Consider the following 22,349-nt stretch of genomic DNA (forward strand, 5'->3'; position numbering starts at 1 on the left):
AGAAATATAAGAGCTTGGTTTTTGCGAGATGAGATGATGTACGTTAGAACGACACCATTCATTTTACCACATAGTGTACCGCCCCGCGGCCTCGGCTGAGACCGCCGAGCCGCTCGGGTCCGGGCTCGTGTGTGTCGGTGGTTCGAGCACCTCCGGACCCAGGGGTCACGTCGCTCTGGAAGGGTGTAGTGGTGGTGCACGCAGGTGTTTGGGGTGATTGTTTGGTAAAGTTCGTGACGCCACCCACGGGTTGTGGTGATTATTGGCACCACCGCTGCGGTAAAGGTACGGGAACTCCCGGGAGTGGTGTAGGGGTGCAGCTAGTTGTTGACCCCTCCGTGGGTAGGGGATGTTGGTCCCGGGGCCCGGTTGGCGAGGGGCCGGGGTGCAGGGCACAGTGTTACGGTGCAGTGCGGTGCAGTGCCCGAGGGCACTGGTGTACTCACGATTAAACCACAGAGTCACTGGTAAACCAAACGGGGCGACAAACGGGGCCTGCAGCCGGCTGCAGTTTCTCCAGATAGGTTGGTAATGTCCGCCTTTCTCCTGCACCTGTATGTGATCTTGGCTACTGTGCCTGAGCACTGGTAGCCCGCTCCCTGGCGTATATGTATCGCAGGAGCCCGTTTGCCCGCAGACGCTGGCCCCTTGGATCTCTGGCCTCTGGCGGTGGCTCCTATCCGGATGGGTTGGGCTGTTGCCTTCAATCGGGACTTAGGTGGGAATGAACCCCTGAGGTCCAGACCGCAATCAGTTGATTTGACTATGGTGGTGGCTTATAGCCTAGTTCGGGGTCTGAGTACCCTGCCTGGTGCTCCGGTATCCAGTTAGCTTCCTGGTTCGGTTCCAGCGGGCCACTACCCTGTCCCAGTCCCTTACGGTTCCGCCGGTCATATTCCCGGTCTCCTGCAGGCGGCCACTACCGTCTGCCTGCCTGACTGATCTGGGGTCCTAGGCTCCAACCCAGGCCCCAAGCAGAACTGACTCCTCTCACTCCTCTCTCCTCACTCCCAAAACTCTATCTACTTGTGTTTTCCTGCCAGAAGACTCCTCGGAGGGCATGTCTATCCGCCTAACTCCGCCCACCTGGTGTGTCTGTCTGACTCTGAGGGAGGCAATCAGGTCTTTTGGTTGACTGGTGGTACCTTACTGGGGTGGGGGTGTATGTGGTGAGTGTAATGACCTGTGACCCCTGGGGTGTCCAGGGCGTCCCATTAAAAATAAAGTGTAGAGAAATTGTGAAAAAAACCCAAAACAAAACAGAAAGAAAAAGAAAGAGGTATGCACACACTGAATTACTCTAAATAAACTCAATTAAGCACATTAAAAAGTCACGTACAATGCTATATGACGAACAGACCAAGTCAGGATAACACCTTGGTCATCCTTATCTGCTCACATCAAGAAACCTCAGAATTTTACATTTAAGCGTCAAAACTACTGTTGTGGTCAATGCCACTATTGACAAATAAATCTCAATGAAAGTGCTAGAAACCACTTGTAGTGCAGGCATCACTGGTAGGGACTTTGACCCACTCACCCCCGCAGCCAGACTGCGTCATCCCCTACACTCCCACAGCCATCTACATGTGCTCCTGCTTCTTTCCTCTCCCAGGGCCTGTGCACACAGCTTAGGTCTCCCGAGAGTTTGCTTAGGACATGCGTGCGCACACCTGCCCTCCTCTTAAACGGCTGGGGCGCCATTTCCTGTAAATGCCTCTCAGCCCATATATTTAAGGCACTATTCCATTAGGGGAGGTGCCTGGGCAATGCTATCCTGTCTGTTGCAATGCCCTACACATGAGATAAGAGACATGGCTATGTCAGGAGAACTATAGTACATTTCTAATTGGACATATTTGCTAATTTTATTATTATTCCACCTACTATACACTGAGACAGGATCTTGAAGATGGGAATACCCCTTTAAATAATGTTTGCAAGAAGCAATTTTCTATCAATATGTCAATAAATTATTATATTGGAAAATGATTAAATAATTTGGTAATTTGTACAAGTAGATAGTATTCAATAGTAAAAATTTAATAGGCTTTCCCACTAGCATATTGCTGAGTATATTAAACCTTCTGATGTGAAGTAAGGTAGAGGTAGATATTACAGCAAATTTGGAGAGGCAACTGCTAGAAACTTGACAAACTGATTTTCTGTTGACGTTACAGGAGAGTATGCCACTTCATTTGCTGCGTGTGTGGGTAATAAGGAGATACTACGGCTACTAGTAGAAAATGGAGCTCCTTTGGATTCTCAGGACAACCAAGGTGGGAAATGGCCTTGTACCCCATAGAAATAATTGTACTTTTACTATAATGCAGTTTAATGATTTTCTATGTACTGCATTTATCTGGGTGTTGGTTAGTACATCCTATGCACTACTCACTATATATATGACACTGTCTGGACTTTCTATTCACCATTTTGTTTCATATATACTGATCGAGTGGAGCCAAGATGAGAAAAAGAAGTAGAAAATAAAGAACTATGATTTTAGATTCAAGGATCCAAGAATAGTTAAAGGGGTGTCAATGTCTTATCTGTGAGTGTGCGACACAAGGCACTCTGCCAAACAGCTTCGGGACCTGCTACTGGCTGCAACTAATTTGTTACTGCTACTATTCTGTTGACCACCATCAACAGAATAGTAGCCGCAACCGGGTACTGCGCATCTGCTCCCTATTGATTCGAATAGCACAATATGAGTAGTTCCGGCCAGCAGCAGCATTGGGAGATGATTGCCGGGGTGCTGGTGTCGCACCCTTACAGATAAGACATTGATGATCTATCGGAAGGATATTTCATCAATGTTGAACTGTAACCTAACCGCCATTTTAATTTTTATTCCATACCAGCTGTAGTAAATGGCGTTGCCTGGGATAGTAAATAAGTCTCTCTCTCTCTCCTTCTCTCCCACTCTTTCTCTGTTTCTCTCCCACTCCCTCTCTCACCACCAAAATCATATTAACTGACACATAAGCTCTTACACTAAGCATGTCCTTCATTGCCTATAGCAACCAATCAGAGCTCCTATTATTGAGCAAGAAGAAGAAAAGACTAGTGGCACCACCCCTTCGTAAAAAACCTTTTTCATTTCATCCGACAATTAAAATCACAGAAAGGGGATGTGCTCACCTGAAAGGGAAGTGAAGGGGCGTCTCTTCCACTGTGTCAGGAACGTGCGCTTCACCATCGTCCCAGACCTCTCCCACATCACCCTCCTGTGATTTTAATTGCCAGATGAAATAAAGAAGGGGTTTTTTTTACGAAGGGTGAGTGCCACCAGTCTTTCCTTCTTCTTGCTGGATATTGACTTCTGTGCTGATTATTAGGTGGAGCACCGCACTGTTTGGGTCCGATATCAAATAGATTTTGTTGTATGCTGAGGCGGCACGGTGGCTCAGTGGTTAGCACTGTAGTCTTGCAGCGCTGGGGTCCTGGGTTGGAATCCCACCAAGGACTTCATCTGCAAGGAGTTTGTATGTTCTCCCCATGTTTGCGTGGGTTTCCTCCGGGTACCCCGGTTTCCTCCCACGCTCCAAAGACATACAGACAGGGAATTTAGATTGTGAGCCCCAATGGGGACAGCATTCCTGATGTATGTGAAGCACTGCGGAATATGTTGGCGCTATATAAAAATAAAGATTTATTTATTTATTTTATTTTTATTTATGCTTGGAGACACCTAAGTGGAGGTAGGTGTGTGATAGGTTTTGGTGCCGGACAACGCCTTATTCCATGGATTTATTGCTCCGATTATTGGCCTGTGGAAAAATAGAAGCAAAGCTGTGATTGGTTGCTATAGGCCACCTGATAAATATCCAGGATAACTGTCAAAACAGCCAATATATTACCTCACACACCCAAACAGTAAGTAAGCGATTTTTTGGGGGGCGAATAACTGTAAAGTGCAGCTTTAAAATTTCCACTCAAAACATAGTCTATGACGTTCCCTGAGTTAAATGACGTGACTGTGCAAAAGTTTGTGATTGTAAATGCGACGGTGCGGATTCCTTTAGCGGACATACATACATACATATACCGTGTGCAGAATTATTAAGCAAGTTGTATTTTAGAGGATTTTTTTTATTATTGATCAAGAACTATGTTCTCAATCAACCCAAAAGACTTTTAAATATCAAAGCTTAATATTTTTGGAAGTTGGAGTGGGTTTTTTTAGATTTGGCTATCTTAGGAGGATATCTGTTTTTGCAGGTAACTATAACGGTGCAGAATTATTAGGCAACAATAAAAACCAAACATATTCCCATCTAACTTGTTTATTTTCACCAGATAAACCAATATAACTGCACAAAATTTAGAAATAAATATTTCTGACATGCAAAAACAAAACCCAAAAAAATTGGTGACCAATATAGCCACATTTCTTTATGATGACACTCAACAACCTTTACTGGCCAGCCACACTGTGGAGTAGTTGGATGCATGTGATGGAGCATTGTCCTGCATGAAAATCATGTTTTTCTTGAACGATACTGACTTCTTCCTGTACCACTGCTTGAAGAAGTTGTCTTCCTGAAACTGGCAGTAGGTCTGGGAGTTGAGCTTCACTCCATCCTCAACCTGAAAAGGTCCCACAAGTTCATCTTTGATGATACCAGCCCATACCAGTACCCCACCTCCACCTTGCTGGGGTCTGAGTCGGAGTGGAGCTCTCTGCCCTTTACTGATCCAGCCTCTGGCCCATCCATCTGGCCCATCAAGAGTCACTCTCATTTCATCAGTGCATAAAACCTTTGAAAAATCAGTCTTGATATTTCTTGGCCCAGTCTTGATGTTTTATCTTAGTTTCTTGTTCAAAGGTGGTCGTTTTTCAGCCTTCCTTACCTTGGCCGTGTTCCTGAGTATGGCACACCTTGTGCTTTTTGATACTCCAGTTATGTTGCAGCTCTGAAATATGGCCAAAATGGTGGCAAATAGCATCTTGGCAGCTTCACGCTTGATTTTCCTCAATTCATGGGCAGTTATTTTGCGCCTTTTTTGCCCAACATGCTTCTTGTTGGCTATTTGCCATGAAACGCTTGATTGTTCGGTGATCATGCTTCAAAAGTTTGGCAATTTCAAGACTGCTGCATCCCTCTGCAAGACATCTCACAATTGTGGACTTTTCAGAGCCCGTCAAATCTCTCTTCTGACCCATTTTGCCAAAGGAAAGGAAGTTGCCTAATAAGTATGCACCCCTTATATAGGGTGTTGATGTCATTACACCACACCCCTCCTCACTACAGAGATGCACATCACCTGATTTACTTAATTGGTAGTTGGCTCTCAAGCCTATACAGCTTGGAGTAGGACAACATGTATAAATATTATCATGTGATCAAAATACTCATTTGCCTAATAATTTTGCATTCAGTGTACACACACATACACTCAGCTTTATATATTAGATATCAACAGTATACATTTAAATATGTAACTTTGTAATATATCTTATCAGACAAATTTGTATCTTTTCTGAAAGAATTTATCAGTTATTATCAAAGAGGTAAAATCTGTATTCAGTGAAGACTTTCCCATCACTGATATAAGAGATGGAAGTTGTTACTAATGAAATTCTATATAGATGGAAGAGGGAGGAGTGGGCGGAGCTCTGCATCTAGCGCCTCCCTCTGCCTCTAGCTCCTCCCTTTGCCCTAGCTCCTCCCTCTGCCTCTAACTGCTCCCTCTTCCCCTAGCTTCTCCATCTTTTCCTAGGTCCTCCCTCTTCTTCATCATAGACTCATCAGTAACAACTGCCACTTATGAAATAAAAATTTAAATGACGATTACACTTTATAGTTCCAGACAACCCTTTTGACATAATACATATTTCTGGGTTATCAAAAATAAATAAATTACAGTATATTTTTATACTGTAAATACCTAAACAATAGCCATATATCTAGTGTGCGGCTCTGCAGGTGGAGGTCCCTACCATATCGGAACCTCTCAGTGGAGATCTTCTATATAAGAGAATTCTCCTGATTGCCCCGAAAGGATAAATACCTAAACAAGCCTGGTAGCCTAAAGGTCACTTCATATCAATGTTTTACCCCAGGAGAAAATATGGAAACATTAAAAAAAGCCCAAGTAATATAGTAAACTTTATTAGTTAACATTCCATAACATTAATCAAAAGAGAGAGACACAAAATTATTCAGGACAGACCATTATATCATGTGGACACACAGAATGCTTGTATCTATAAATAAGAAAATCAGGGTTCGAACAAAGATAAAATGGTCACAAGAAGATCAAATATCATAAGGAAATATAAAACCCCAATCAGTGCATGAATGCAACAATATAATCTGCAAAAGTAGGAGGGCCAATATGATGATAAGATGAAATAATGCTATACTCGGAGTCTCAGACCAGTTAATAGCTGGAAATATTACTGTACATATGTGCAGCAATGTAGTTTAACAAAAGCTAGGCTTGTTATGCATTTATATTTTCTCCTTTGGTTTGGACACACCTTCTCATCTCTAAAACAACTGTTAAGAGGAGACTTTGTGCAGCAGGCTTTCATGGTAAAATAGCTGCTAGGAAACCACTTCTAAGGACATGCAACCAGCAGAAGAGACTTGTTTGGGCTAAAGAACACAAGGAATGGACATTAGACCAGTGGAAATCTATGCTTTAGTCTGATGAGTCCAAATTTGAGATCTTTGGATCCAACCACCGTGTCTTTGTAGAAAAGGTGAACGGATGTACTCTACATGGCTGGTTCCCACCGTGAAGCATGGAGGAGGAGGTGTGATGGTGTGGGGGTGCTTTACTGGTGACACGGTTGGGGATTTATTCAAAATTGAAGGCATACTGAACCAGCATGCCTACCACAGCATCTTGCAGCGGCGTGCTATTCCATCCGGTTTGCGTTTAGTTGGACCATCATTTATTTTTCAACAGGACAATGACCCCAAACACACCTCCAGGCTGTGTAAAAGCTATTTGACTAAGAAGGAGAATGATGGGGTGCTACGCCAGATGACCTGGTCTCCAAAGTCACCAGACCTGAAGCAAATCTGGATGGTTTGGAGTGAGCTGGACCGCAGAGTGAAGGCAAAAGGGCCAACAAGTGCTAAGCATCTCTGGGAACTCCTTCAAGACTGTTGGAAAACCATTTCCGGTGACTACCTCTTGAAGCTCATCAAGGGAATGCCAAGAGTGTGCAAAGTAGTAATGAAAACAAAAGGTGGGTACTTTGAAGAACCTAGAATATAAGACATATTTTCAGTTGTTTCACACTTTTGTAAGTATCTCATTCCACATGTGTTAATTCATAGTTTTGATGCCTTCAATGTGAATCTACAATTTTCAGAGTCCTGAAAATAAAGAAAACTCTTTGAATGAGAAGGCGTGTCCAAACTTTTGGTCTGTACTGTAATTATCTAATTCTGTCTGTCTGTAACGGAAATCCGGCATCGCTGATTGGTTGCACCAGCCGCTTGCTACCAATCAGCGACAGGCGCAGTCCAGCCGTGAATTGGCGCGGGTCTTGAACCACGCTTTGCTGATTCGTCGCACACAGACATCGCCGCACACAGACACTGCCACACACAGAAGCCTCTATATACACCCCAGCAGCCTCCTTATACACCCCAACAGCCTTTATATACACCCCAGCATATACACCCCAGCAGCCTTTATATACACTGCACAAGCCAAATCCTCTATATACACCCCAGCAGCAGCCTCCAGCACACAGTAAAAAAAACCAAACAAAACAAAACAAAAAAAACGATTATACCCACCTTGCACTTTCTTCTCTTTTCATACTCTGTAGTACTTTCTCCCTCCCCTCGCTGGCCCTGCAGGCTGGGAGATGCGGCTGCTTCCTATTTCCTCCTCGGCATGTCCCGCCCTCCTCTCTGCTCAGCTGCCTCTTGATTGGATGGGTTGCTGAGGGAGTGGTGCGGGCAGGCCCCTTAGATACCCGACTGTGGCCTTAGCAACGTGACACAGACTGCCACAGAACCTATGTTAGAGAGCAAATAGAGGGGAGAGGGGAAAATTAGCAAATGCAGGGGAAAAGAATGATTGCGGCGTGATTGCATGATGTATGTTGGCATATATCTACCAGATTCCATTTTTGGTCATGGACAACTCTACGTTGCATTTTCAAGAGTTAAAATGAGATCCAATGTCAAGGTTCAGGCTTTTGATACCCTTCTACAAGGAAAGTTGCTTATAGATAGTCAAAAGGTATTCAAAAGAAATGTGGTGTACAAAAATATTTTAGGTTGATACTGTTAACTGATAAATTATAGTGTCGATGTACGTCTTTCGTCCGATGATTTATTTAAATACAGTTAGATATTCATGTAATAGTTTATATATTTTGATGATCTGTTTAATAATTTCATTCAGTTGTATTACGTTCTATGTTCTATGAACAATAACATTTAATGATAATGTATATATTTTACCCTGTATATTCATTGCATTATTCTTAAGTGTTCATAAATAAACTACATACATATTCTAGAATACCCGATCTGCTAGAATCGGGCCACCATCTAGTATTTATATATTGTGTTGGAGAACTAAACAATCTAATCTGAATCAGATCATACTAATAAACAATATAAATTTGTTGGTTATGGTTATAGCTAAATATGAAGTCAATTTTGGATATGAAAATAAAAAGCATGTTATACACCTAATACAAAAAGTCTCAAGAGTTCACTCTGAAAAACTACTGACACATTTTAGTTTTTTGTCCTAAGGTAACACAGTACTCCATATTCTTGTTCTGCACCCGAACAAATCAATGGCATGCAAGATGTATGATTATTTAATGTCACTGATTTCAAAAGAAAAGATGCGGTATCTAGAAAATATTACCAACAACAAAGGATTGACGGCATTAACACTAGCTGCGCAAGAAGGAGATGTGCTGGTAAGAGCGCAAAAAAAATCACTTTACAATTTTATAAATGGAATGAAACATCAAAAATAGAATTAAAACTGAAGGGACATAAAGAGTTAGTAAAATCTCTATAAGTATTCTCTAACCAGTTGCAGTTGTTTTTGGTCTGTAACGGAGGACGGAGACATTTGTATCTGCACAGCTATTTGAAAAGCTACTTATAGGGCTCGTGCGCACGTTGCGTACTCACATGGATTTACGCTGCGTATTGCACTGCAGCGTAAATGCATGCATCCTGCGTCCCCTGCACAATCTATGAAGATTGTGCATGATACGTGCGCACGTTGCTTTTATGAACGCAGCGATTTAGTTGCTAAAATTTTGACCCAAATCCGTGCGTTCATAAAATGAGCATGTCAATTATTCCGTGCGCTATGGATACAGCTTCCACTCTGTCTATGGTGGGGGCAGCAGCCAGAGCGCATGAAATCGGCTTTTTTCTACAAAAAAACTGCATCCATTATGCAGTCTTTCTGCAGTGATTTGAAGCGCACATGGGCTGTCAAATCGCTGCAGAATATTCAGCAGTTACGTGCGCATGAGCCATAAAGGGAATCTGTCAGCAGGTCATTGCTATGTAAGCTGAAGCCAGCATGCTGCAAGGGTTAACACAGAAGGTTCAGGCATTCCTGTCTTGTCACAGTTCAATCTTTTTTTTATTTGCAATATTTGTTTATGCAGCAGGACCCTTATCATTACAGGACCAGAAACTGGCATGCATACCAGTCCGACACGCCTCCAGCAATGATTGGTACCTCACTGTCAATATATAATCTCTATTGAGAGCCTGGTATGGGTGGGGACTGCCCTCTGGTGCATAACTAAAGCTAAAATGTTTGATTGTGTCTTAACGGCTGCACGTAGTAAGCTAAGTGATACATTGTTGGATTAAGAATCATCTTCCCTACATTATGCTGCTATCAGATGAGGTAGCAAAAACCTGCTGACAGATTCCCTTTAAGGAATGTATAAATGTGTATGAATTGGCATAATATGGAACTTATTAACTAGCAAAGGTATATCTGATCTCTAGATATCTATATCAGTCCCCAGTCCTGACAGCTCCACTTCTGGTTTGTATTCTGCACTATAGGCCATGTGTACTCGTCCAGTGTTTGGTGACTTTTTACCTCATGTTTTGTAAGTCAAAACCAAGCATGAAACAGGAGGGGGAAAAGTATAAAAGTAAAAAAGGAACCACTTTTGTATTTTTTACCCACTCCCGAGTTTTGGCTACAAATACTGAGGTAAAAAATTCACCAAATACTCAACACGCGCACATGGCCTTAAGAGTTTCCTGTGTGTGTGTCATCAGAGCTCTGCATAAAGGTGGCTGGCTGGTTCATTTTAATATCAGTAATGGCTAATGCATAGAGAAGGAGCTGAAACATGCCCATCATCCAGCCCACTTTACATAAAGCAATGATGAGGCGCTGACAGGAAACTCACTCCTGTGGTCAACACAAACTGGAAGTAGAGCTACTTGGACCCGGAAAAAGACTGAGATCTGGAAATTGAAGCACATTTAATAAAACCATTATATTAATAAGATCTATATATTTACATTTGAAAAACACCTAAACAAAGCTGAAAATCCCTTTAATGTTTTATTATAGATTCATGATATCTAGATATACATGGATGCAAATCCTAGGAATGAATGCAAAAAAGAGCAGAAGTATTTGCCCACATTATGTGTCATTTTGTTGTCTTTTAGAAATCCTGCACAGACACAGAGGAGGATTTTCTGTTGATCTTTTACATTTTTTAAGACTAAAAGGTCATATTAAGGGTACGCTCACACAAGTGTTGAAATCGGACGAGTGCAATGTGAGAAAATCTCGAATTTGCACTCTGACCAATGTTAGTTAATGAGGCAGAGCAGTTGGTCAACTTTTCTCGCATCCAGATTCTCGATGCGAGAAAAGTAGCGGCATGCTGCGATTGTCTGCAAGAGCCGTATCTCTCGCACCCATTCAAGTGAATGGGTGCGAGAGATACAGTGGACTGCACCTGGATGTTATCCCAGTGCAGTGCAATATATGCACAGGCTGACAATGGAGGAGATAGAGGGATTAACCCCTCCCTCTCCTCTGCAGTGCCCGCACTCAGATTCACAGCTGTGACCTGATTGCAGGATTGGGTCACAGTTGCATGACACTCGGCTCACGTTCGCAGCAGAACCTGAGCCAGGGGTCATTAGCATATCACATCCGATGTATCAGATGCCATACGCTCATGTGAATCCAGCCTAAAAAAGAACATAAAAGTGGAGGACCTTTCATATTATTATTATTAATCAGTTTGCACCAGTTTAGCCAGTTTCACACATCCTTCTTTTTGCCGGTTTCGCGGATGCAGCGCGCTCCCGTACAGTGAATACAGTACAATGACAGCGCAACAAGCGCCAGTCATGTGCTGTCATGTGACCGGCGCATATGACCCGGAAGTTACAGCGCTGTCATTGTACTGTATTCACTGTACGGGAGCGCGCCGGATCCGCGAAACCAGCAAAAAGAAGGATGTGTGAAACTGGCCTTTGTGGCTTAAACTGGGACCTAAAGAAACACAGTTTGTGTAAATGGTAGAAAATGTTCACAAAAGCTGAAAAGCTCAGCATTATGTTACATAAAGATGGATGCAAACCTCTGTGACACCCTGGTTTTGCCAGGGCGGCACATATGCAGCACATACTTGTACTCTGTATATGGACATTGAAATATGTATTGAAATCTAAATTGTTTTAATGATCTCCATGTGGTACAGACTTTTTTCCTCTTTTTAAATGCCAGAAAATGGTGCAAATTCTGGCACAAAGCCAGACGTGTTGTGTGTAGGACAGTCCAACATGTGCCTACTGTATTTAAAGGCATGCGACTTTTAATGTATTTGGTGCAATTTTTTCTTCTCTTCTTTTTTTTTAACTGGTATATGAGATGCCAGAGTTAATAAGTCTACTTTATAGTGTATAGGCTAAACAACAATTACTTCCAATGGAATTAATATAGTAGCTGTCATGCAATTATAGCTAGGCATCAGAGGGCCTGGCCACCATTCATACAAATCCTATGGCACATGCTATGTTAAAAAAACAAAACACTACTGTATCACATCATATGAAATATAAGGCTTATGTACCCAAAATACCCCACTTGCCTTAATAGGATCCCTAGCCCCGTTCTGTAGAAATATGACAAAGTGCATGAGTTCTAAAATACGCTTCTTCCTATTCAAAATATTTTACTATCATGTTATGATTCTGTTACTGTCATGTTATAAAAAAAATGCCCTTGCCCTAAGTACCATATTTTTTAGACTATAAGATGCACTGGCCACATACCGCAGGTGGCATAACAAAATCAACCTCCACCATCACCCTCATTACCCCCTCTCCCTCCGAGTACACCTCGGGGTCACGAAACCAGGCAGGGCGACCGTGACCCTCACCGGCCCAGTGACGAGTATTTTCACCCGACCGGCTGGGGTGCTACATACACACCAAAGTCAGTTGGCAGCATCCGAAGTGAATGCCATGCATCGGGGGGAGTGGATGGAAGATGACCAGAATAATATTTTTTAATGTGTGCGGCATAGCAAGAGGCATATATACCAGAATGGGCCTGTGAAGGGGGACATATATACCAGGATGGGGAACATGTGTACCAGGATGGGGTCATATATACATTGATGGACCCAGGATGAGGACATATGTACCAGGATGAGAGATATTTAGTGCTCCACGGGGCAGGTGTGTTTAACCTACTTGTGCCGCACCATCGACTGTCATCATCACAGGTGGCCTTAGCCCGGCTCTGTTGCCCCGAGGTGTATAGAAGATGGCAGGGGAGAGATGTTGGGGGTAGTGGTGAGGCCACCTGTGGTATGCGGCCAGGGAATGGGCCGCCGCTGCGGTCTCTGTCCTCCAGGGCAGATGGTAGTAGCAGCCAGGGATGGTATTGCTCTACAGAGGTAGAGCGGGTCCCGGGGAGGATGATGAGAAGAGTAGTAATAGCGGCGGGGAGCAGCAGTTCAGGTAATAAAGAGTCAGAGTCTATAGCTGCAGTTCCAGGTTGTTTTACTCACTTTTGTACGATGCCGCTCACCCAGGTAATTCCGGTCACTTGTTATGATGGGTTCCATTGAACCCAAATACTTTTAGAGGTCAGCCCGGTTTGGTGTTCGGTGGGTTTCTCCTTGTAACGCCTGTCTGTGGATCCCCTGGCTTGAAGTGACAAGGGGACCCTGGGTTTCATGAGATGTACTCTTGTTCCTATATGCAGGTGCCGCGGTTCTGATTTGGGGTCTATTCTATGTCTGAACTGGGTGCAAAAACCTAAAAAAAAAAATCACTATATGGAGATAAGGTATGCACACCAGTGACTATGCAAGGGGAATACATGTAATAGCAGAAACTGCTGTGTGAATACGGACATGAAAAATTCAATAGCTATATGTAAGAATGAAATGTGAAAATTGGAACCTGCATTACTGCCATGAATGTATGAATAAAGAGAAATTTAGCTGCTGAATTGATCAATGCAATAGAGCCCCAACACTACGCCAAAGTATTTCTCTACGTTGGGGTCCCTAGCTTGTGTGTGTCCTCTCATGCAGTTAAAAAACTTACCGTGTATGGGAAGCTGAGACCCAGGCTATATATACGAATCATGTGGATTGGCAGTAGGTGTGAATGGGGTGGGTTCACAAACGAAAAACTACTAACATTCTTACATATAGCTATTGAATTTTTCATGTCAGTATTCACACAGCAGTTTCTGCTATTACATGTATTCCCCTTGCATAGTCACTGGTGTGCATACCTTATCTCCATATAGTGATTTTTTTTTTAGGTTTTTGCACCCAGTTCAGACATAGAATGGAGTTCCAAACGTTATTCCTTATTTGTTAGTAGTTTTTCGTTTGTGAACCCACCCCATTCACACCTATTGCCAATCCACATGATTCGTATATATAGCCTGGGTCTCAGCTTCCCATACACGGTAAGTTTTTTAACTACATGAGAGGACACACACAAGCTAGGGACCCCAACGTAGAGAAATACTTTGGCGTAGTGTTGGGGCTCTATTGCATTGATCAATTCAGTACCTAAATTTCTCTTTATTCATACATTCATGGCAGTAATGCAGGTTCCAATTTTCACATTTTATTCTTACATATAGCTATTGAATTTTTCATGTCAGTATTCACACAGCAGTTTCTGCTATTACATGTATTCCCCTTGCATAGTCACTGGTGTGCATACCTTATCTCCATATACTGATTTGGGGTCCAGCTTGAAGCGACTCCCTGGATCCTATATGGTACTGTGCTGTCGGGCGCGATGTGGTCAGGGAAGCTTGAAACTTTCCCCGTCTAGGCAGATTCTGGAAAACCAACGTGAAGTATGATCTTCCCTAGGGTCCTACCGCCCTGTGTGGCAACGGTTCTGTGGGCAGCAGAGATCCCTCTCCACGCAGCAACCGTGGTGAAGTTCTCCTCCTTCCCACCGGAGCATCTGTACATGCGACTGCTCCGCTGCTCTCCTGCTGGAGATCTCCCTTAGACTCTTGTGTTGGCTCCTGACTCCCCCTGCTGGCTGCACATCCCCCCTCCCAGGTTCTAAGCTAGTGGGACTGGGGCCCCTGTTGAGGGTATCCTGTAAATGCTTCCTCTGTTGGCGACCCCTTGATTACCCGAGCCTAGCCCAGTCCCCAGTGGGAATAGGGCAACCTGATGTGTATTGAATGTGCAATGTGGTGAAACCGGAACTGACTTAAGGGCACTTTATACGCTGCGATATCACTATCGATATCGCTAGCGAGAGAACCCGCCCCCGTCGGTTGTGGGTCACGGGCAAATCGCTGCCCGTGGTGCACAACATCGCTTACACCCGTCACATGGACTTACCTTCCCTGTGACGTAGCTGTGGTCGGCGAACCGCCTCCATTCTAAGGGGGCAGTTCGTGCAGCATCACAGCGACGTCACACGGCAGCCGTCCAATAGAAGCGGAGGGGCGGAGATGAGCGGGCAGAATATCCCGCCCACCTCCTTCCTTCCTCATTGCCGGTGGACGCAGGTAAGGAGATGTTCGTCGTTCCTGCGGTGTCACACATAGAGATGTGTGATGCCGCAGGAACAACGAACAACCAGCGGCATGCACCACCAATGATATTATGAAAAGGAGCGACGTGTTAACGATCAACGATTTTTAACGTTTTTACGATCGTTGATCATCGCTCCTAGCTGTCACACGCTGCGATGTCTCTAACGACGCCGGATGTGCGTCACAAACACTGTGACCCCGACGATATATCATTAGAGATGTCGCAGCGTGTAAAGCACCCTTTACTCAGGAACCGGTTTTAGCATTACACCCAATGTTAGGTGCAATACTCTGTGGCGACTGAAGCCTCAGGGGCGCCACAGATATATACCAGGAGGTCGGACATATATACCAGGAGGGGGGATATAAATTCCAGGATGGGCCCAGGATGGGATCATATATACCAGAAAGGTGCCCAGAATGGAGGACATTAGTACAGAATTCGGGAACATTACCCCCATAACAGTGTCAGCAGCAGATCTCCCACATAACAGTGTGTCATGACCACATTTTTGCTTCAGTTTTTTTTTCCTATCTCTTGCCTCTACAACCTAGGTGCTTCTTATTGTCCAGTGCATCTTATCGGCTGTAAAATATAGTAGTAGGGACTGAGCTTACAAACCTGTATATAACGCTCAATGGTTACATGTTTTGCAGATGTTTAATTACTTTATGACGAAGAGAAAGCGCATTTTCTGGTCATTTGGACCTGTAATGTCCACATTGTACGATCTAACTGGAATCGACTCTTGGAGAGACAAATCCTCGGTGGTTGATATTATATGCACCAGTGACAACAATGCTGTGAGTATAGCACTTTGGAATAGCAGCACGCAGCAGCATTCATTGTGAGTAATAGCTAAAAGATTAAAAAAATAATGAGCTCTAAAACTCCACAGAATAATTAAAGCCATCTGGAGAGCGACTGAGAAAGTGACTGCAGTCTAATTACAGACGATGTACAGTGCACCGCTGATTGCGCTTCAGTATAGCAAATTCTACATACGATTAAAAAAATAGGAATAATTACATAGATGATAGAATGTTGTTTTAAACAGTAATCACAGCAGATCCTGTCGTAATGTGGTAATAAAATAAGTTAATAAAATTCCCACAAGGACGGATTAACCCATTCTCTACATGGGAATAGATAAGTAAAGTGCAGACTTCTCAGTCCCTGGCCTTTTATTTGGAAAATATTGACATTGTGTTAAAATAATCTGTTAATTTAATCCAAACAGGTTCTCCCCGAATAACAACGTAGCAGCTCAATAATACAGATTTGCTAAATATTATATACAGTCATATGAAAAAGTTTGGCCACCCCTATTAATGTCAACCTTTTTTCTTTATAACAATTTGGGTTTTTGCAACAGCTATTTCAGTTTCATATATCTAATAACTGATGGATTGAGTAATATTTCTGGATTGAAATGAGGTTTATTGTACTAACAGAAAATGTGCAATCCGCATTTAAACAAAACTTGACAGGTGCAAATGTATGGGTACCCTTATCAATTTCTTGATTTGAACACTCCTAACTACTTTTTACTGACTTACTAAAGCTCTAAATTGGTTTTGTAACCTCATTGAGCTTTGAACTTCATAGGCAGGTGTATCCAATCATGAGAAAAGGTACTTAAGGTGGCCACTTGTTCTCCTATTTGAATCTCCTATGAAGAGTGGCATCATGGGCTCCTCAAAACAATGCTCAAATGATCTGAAAACAAAGATTATTCAACATAGTTGTTTAGGGGAAGGATACAAAAAATTGTCTCAGAGATTTAAACTGTCAGTTTCCACTGTGAGGAACATAGTAAGGAAATGGAAGAACACAGGTACAGTTCTTGTTAAGCCCAGAAGTGGCAGGACAAGAAAAATATCAGAAAGGCAGAAGAAGAAGACTGGTGAAAATAGTCAAGGACAATCCACAGACCACCTCCAAAGACCTGCAGCATCATCTTGCTGCAGATGGTGTCAATGTGCATCGGTCAACAATACAGCGCACGTTGCACAAGGAGAAGCTGTATGGGAAAGTGATGCAAAAGAAGCAGTTTCTGCAAGCATGCCACAAACAGAGTCGCCTGAGGTATGCAAAAGCACATTTGGACAAGCCAGTTACATTTTGGAAGAAGGTCCTGTGGACTCATGAAACCAAGATTGAGTTGTTTGGTCATACAAAAAGGCGTTATGCATGGAGGCAAAAAAACACGGCATTCCAAGAAAAGCACTTGCTACCCACAGTAAAATTTGGTGGAGGTTCCATCATGCTTTGGGGCTGTGTGTCCAATGCCGGCACCGGGAATCTTGTTAAAGTTGAGGGTCGCATGGATTCAACTCAGTATCAGCAGATTCTTGACAATAATGTGCAAGAATCAGTGATGAAGTTGAAGTTACGCAGGGGATGGATATTTCAGCAAGACAATGATCCAAAACACTGCTCAAAATCTACTCAGGCATTCATGCGGAGGAACAATTACAATGTTCTGAAATGGCCATCCCAGTCCCCAGACCTGAATATCATTGAAAATCTGTGGGATGATTTGAAGCGTGCTGTCCATGCTCGGCGGCCATCAAACTTAACTGAACTGGAATTGTTTTGTAAAAAGGAATGGTCAAATATACCTTCATCCAGGATCCAGGAACTCATTAAAAGCTACAGGAAGTGGCTAGAGGCTGTGATTTTTGCAAAAGGAGGATCTACAAAATATTTATGTCACTTTTAAGTAGAGGTGCCCATACTTTTGCACAGGTCAAATTATGTTTAAATGCGGATTGCGCATTTTCTGTTAGTACAATAAACCTCATTTCAATCCAGAAATAATACTCAGTCCATCAGTTATTAGATATATGAAACTGAAATGGCGATTGCAAAAACCCAAATTGTTATAAAGAAAAAAGGTTAACATTAATAGGGGTGCCCAAACTTTTTCATATGACTGTATATACCTTGATATGGTACAAGAAACAAACTTAGGCTATGTACGTTGCGTAATTACATGCAGTTACGCTGCGATCTCCACCGCGGCGTAACTGCATGTGTCCTGCGTCCCCTGCATAATCTATGAAGATTATGCAGGAGACGTGAGCATGTGGCGTCTTAGAGCGCAGCGCTTCGGCTGCTGCCCGAAGCGCGCGTTCTAAGAAGTGACATGTCACTTCTTTCCTGCGCTCTGCCTGCAGCTCCTGCTCTGTCTATGGGAGGAGCTGCAGTCAGAGCGCATGGAATCGGCTTTTTTTTTTCCATTACGGACTGTTTCTGCAACAATTTGAAGCGCACGTGTGCTGTTCAAATCGCTGCAGACATTTCTGCAGGGACAGTACGCAACGTGCGCACATAGCCTTAAAAGTGTTCTCCAGTCTTGGCATACAAGTCTGCATTTACACTGTGTGACTACAGACTTGTGAATCTTTACAGCATGCACACTATCACGATTCTCCCGTGTCAGCACAGGGATCAGAAAGTCATGTGACTGCAAATTGGGAATTGCATATTTCTAGCTACATTCTGACTAAACATATCCCGCCTCACTCAATCCACTTTTATAGAGTAAAGGGTGCTTTACACGCTACGACATAGCTAGCAATCTCGTTAGCGATGTGACACGCCAGATCGCAGATGCGATCTGCTGAGATCGCACATGTGACCGGCGCTATAAAAACGACCTATGTGCGATCTTGGCAGAGCGCATCTGCGATCTGGCCTGTCACATCGCTAACGAGATCGCTAGCGATGTCGCAGTGTGTAAAGCACCCTTAAGGGCTCATGCGCACTTTGCGTCCTGGCCAGTGCAGAAATAAATGCACCCTCTGGCAGGCGTGACGCTGCGTGTTGACAAAAAGAATGCATCCAAAACGCATGTATTTTGGATGCATTTTGCATGCATTTTTGTAAGTGCGGTCCCCCAGCTCTGCTACATGCCCGCTGACAGCAGACACAGACAGAGCCATATGATGAGAATGAACTTGGATGAACTTCACCCGACTTCATTGTCATCCCGCGGCTCTGTGTGCTGTCATGAACTCGGATGAACCTCCGAGGTCAGTGCCAGGACACAGGAGTCCACAGAAGTGACGTCAAAGCTTCAACTGATTTCACTGACATCGCGCGGGTCTCGCTTTGTGTCGCAGCCTGATTTGCGGTCACATGTGAAGGACTCACCTGTGATCGCAAATCCCCTGAGTGACTGCAGTGAGCCACGCGATTAGCTGTGCTTTCACTCAGGTTACTCGCGGCCACAGATGCAGTCCTCCACCTGAGAGTGGTGACCGCGAGTAACCTCAGTGACAGCACAGCTAATCGTGTGACTCACTTTAGTTGCTGCATGGAGCTCACAGGAGCAGTGGTGTTCTACTGCCGCTCCTGGCAGCTTCCGATGTAGCAGAGCTGAAAGCGTCGTGGGACCTTGCGTGGATTACGTTGGACCTGGAGGTGTTTTTGAGGGGTTAATGAAGTGGTGAAAGGGTGTTTTTTTGTCTTTCATTCGAAATAAAGGATTTTTTTTGGATGTGTGTTTATTTTCTTTAACTTACAGGTTAATCATGGGGAGACGCCTGCCATGATTAACCTAGAACTTAGTGGCAGCTATGGTCTGCTGCCATTAACTCCCTAATAGTGGGTTTGTAGGAACCTCAACAGATGTCCGCCCTGTTACTGAATATAATCTCTATACAATAATCCACCCCCTGGGGGAGGGGGGGCAGAACAGTGTGGGAATGCCAGTGCCTGTATTACAATAAACTCTTATGGTGAGCAGGGTTCTCACTCTCTCCTGTAGAATGTAAGCTTCTCTCTCTCTTGTAGAGTGTATGCTCTTATGGTCAGCAGAGTTCTCACTCTCTCTCCTGTAGGATGTTTGATCTTTCAATAATCAGGGCTCTCTTTCTGTATAGTGTAAGCTCTTATAGTCAGTAGGGTTCTCCCTCTCCTCTCTCTCTCTTTCCTGTAGGCTGTAAGTTCTTATAGTCAGCAGGGTTCTCTCTCTCTTCTAGGCTATTTTTTTTTTTATAAGCAGGGATCTCTCTTTCTGTATACTGTAAGCTCTTATAGTCAGCAGAGTTATCTCTCTCCTGTAAAGTGTAAGCTCTTATAATTAGCAGGGTTCTCTCCAGTAAAGTGTAAGCTCTTATAATCAGCAGGGTTCTCTCTCTGCTGTATAGTGTAAGCTCTTATAGTCAGCAGGGTTCTCTCTCTCTCTCCCCTGTATAGTGTAAGCTCTTATAGTCAGCAGGGTTCTCTCTCTCCTCTCTCTCTCTCTTTCCTGTAGGCTGTAAGTTCTTATAGTCAGCAGGGTTCTCTCTCTCTCTCTTCTAGGCTATTTTTTTTTTATAAGCAGGGATCTCTCTTTCTGTATACTGTAAGCTCTTATAGTCAGCAGAGTTATCTCTCTCCTGTAAAGTGTAAGCTCTTATAGTTAGCAAGGTTCTCGCTCTTCTGTATAATGTAAGCTCTTATAGTCAGCAGGGTTCTCTCCAGTAAAGTGTAAGCTCTTACAGTCAGCAGGGTTCTCTCTCTGCTGTATAGTGTAAGCTCTTATAGTCAGCAGGGTTCTCTCTCTCTCTCTCCTGTAGAGTGTAAGAACTTATAGTCAGAAGGGTTCTCTCTCTCTCTCTCTTTCTCTTCTAGGCTATTTGTTTTTTTTTTTGATAAGCAGGGATCTCTCTTTCTGTATACTGTAAGCTCTTATAGTCAGCAGGGTTCTCTCTCTCTCTCTCTCTCTCTCTCCTGTAGAGTGTAAGCCCTTATAGTCATCAGGGTTCTCTCTCTCCTGAAGAGTGTAAGCTCTTATTGTCAGCAGGGTTCTCTTTCTCTCCTGTAGAGTGTAAGCCCTTATAGTCAGCAGGGTTCTCTCTCTCCTGTATAGTGTAAGCTCTTATAGTCAGCAGGGTCTCTCCTGTAAAGTGTAAGCTCTTATAGTCACCAGGCTTCTCTCTCTGCTGTATAGTGTAAGCTCTTATAGTCATCAGGGTTCTCTCTCTCTCCTGTATAGTGTAAGCTCTTATAGTCAGCAGGGTTCTCTATCTCTCTCTCTCTCTCTCCTGTAGAGTGTAAGCCCTTATAGTCATCAGGGTTCTCTCTCTCCTGTAGAGTGTAAGCCCTTATAGTCAGCAGGGTTCTCTCTCTCCTGTATAGTGTAAGCTCTTATAGTCAGCAGGGTTCTCTCTCTCTCCTGTAGAATGTAAGCTCTTATAGTCAGCAGGGTTCTCTATCTCTCTCTCTCTCCTGTAGAGTGTAAGCCCTTATAGTCAGCAGGGTTCTCTCTCTCTCCTGTAGAATGTAAGCTCTTATAGTCAGCAGGGTTCTCTCTCTCTTTCTCTCTCTCTCCTGTAGGCTGTAAGCTCTTTTGATAAGCAGGGCCCTCTTTTTGTAGAGTGTAAGCTCTTATAGTCAGCAGAGTTCTCTCTCTCCCCCAAGTGCACTTTCTGAGCAATTGCAAGCCTTCTAGTATTGAGATTCACATAAATGTATTCACCACAGATCAAATTTTTTGGTACCATTTGGCAAAAGCGGTGAATTGGAATTTCAAAAAATTCACATCTGTACTTTTTACAAGTAGGTGTGACTTACAGTTTAATACTTCCGAGCAGCCTAAAGTTGCACTTCCAGAGAATCCCATGAGTCACGCCTTTTTATTTATTAGAGGTAAATATATAGAGGCCCATATCTCTGGGACCATATGGCGGATATTAAAATAAAAAAAAAAACAACTAAAAACCAGGAGCAGCAGGAATAAAAATATGATCATAGCCTGGCCACTTTTGACCAGATAACAAGTCCTCTTTAAACAGTTTGATATAAAATATCATGAATAGAAAACCAAGCACATGTCTCAGAAATAATCTAGTATACATTTCCTATGGGACCCGGGGTCTAGAGTACAGATGAAACCCCTGAGCTATAGGAGTGAGGTTCACATCCATACCAAATACTCCGAACTCTCCATTTAGTATGCTGTATCTCACAGGAGCTGCCAGAAAGAACAGAAAAAAGAGAAGATTGTATTGTTCCTGAGCTGACCTTTAATTTAATTTAAATTGTTCAATTTGTCCAGACGAAACTTGCTTTATATCTTACCAATTCTCTAACAAAGTGATGTCTAATCTGTTGTATTACAAAGTCCATTTTGGCTTCATTGAGGTTAATTTAGGTTTTAAAGGTTAATCTGTTCTATAAAGAGGAAATATATAATGTTTCATCCTAATGAAAAAAAACCCCTCTGATAACAGAGTATTATTTCACTCTAACTTCTGATTTGTTACTTTGTATTAGTTTATTTTATTTTTTTTGCTCCAAC

The 22,349-nt window shown here is 43.2% G+C and overlaps 1 protein-coding gene across 1 annotated transcript in view; it reads left to right on the forward strand.

Moving 5' to 3' along the window:
* The window catches only part of LOC142295460 (transient receptor potential cation channel subfamily V member 6-like), a 137,485-nt gene that overhangs the window by 61,330 nt on the left and 53,806 nt on the right, over window positions 1-22,349 (forward strand). The window contains exons 5-7 of the mRNA XM_075338560.1: window positions 2,181-2,279; window positions 8,748-8,920; window positions 15,712-15,858. Of these exons, the coding sequence (XP_075194675.1) occupies window positions 2,181-2,279; window positions 8,748-8,920; window positions 15,712-15,858 (419 nt within the window). The remainder of the gene's footprint in view (window positions 1-2,180; window positions 2,280-8,747; window positions 8,921-15,711; window positions 15,859-22,349) is intronic.

Source organism: Anomaloglossus baeobatrachus, chromosome 3 (genome assembly GCF_048569485.1).
Source record: "Anomaloglossus baeobatrachus isolate aAnoBae1 chromosome 3, aAnoBae1.hap1, whole genome shotgun sequence".
Taxonomy (NCBI): domain Eukaryota; kingdom Metazoa; phylum Chordata; class Amphibia; order Anura; family Aromobatidae; genus Anomaloglossus; species Anomaloglossus baeobatrachus.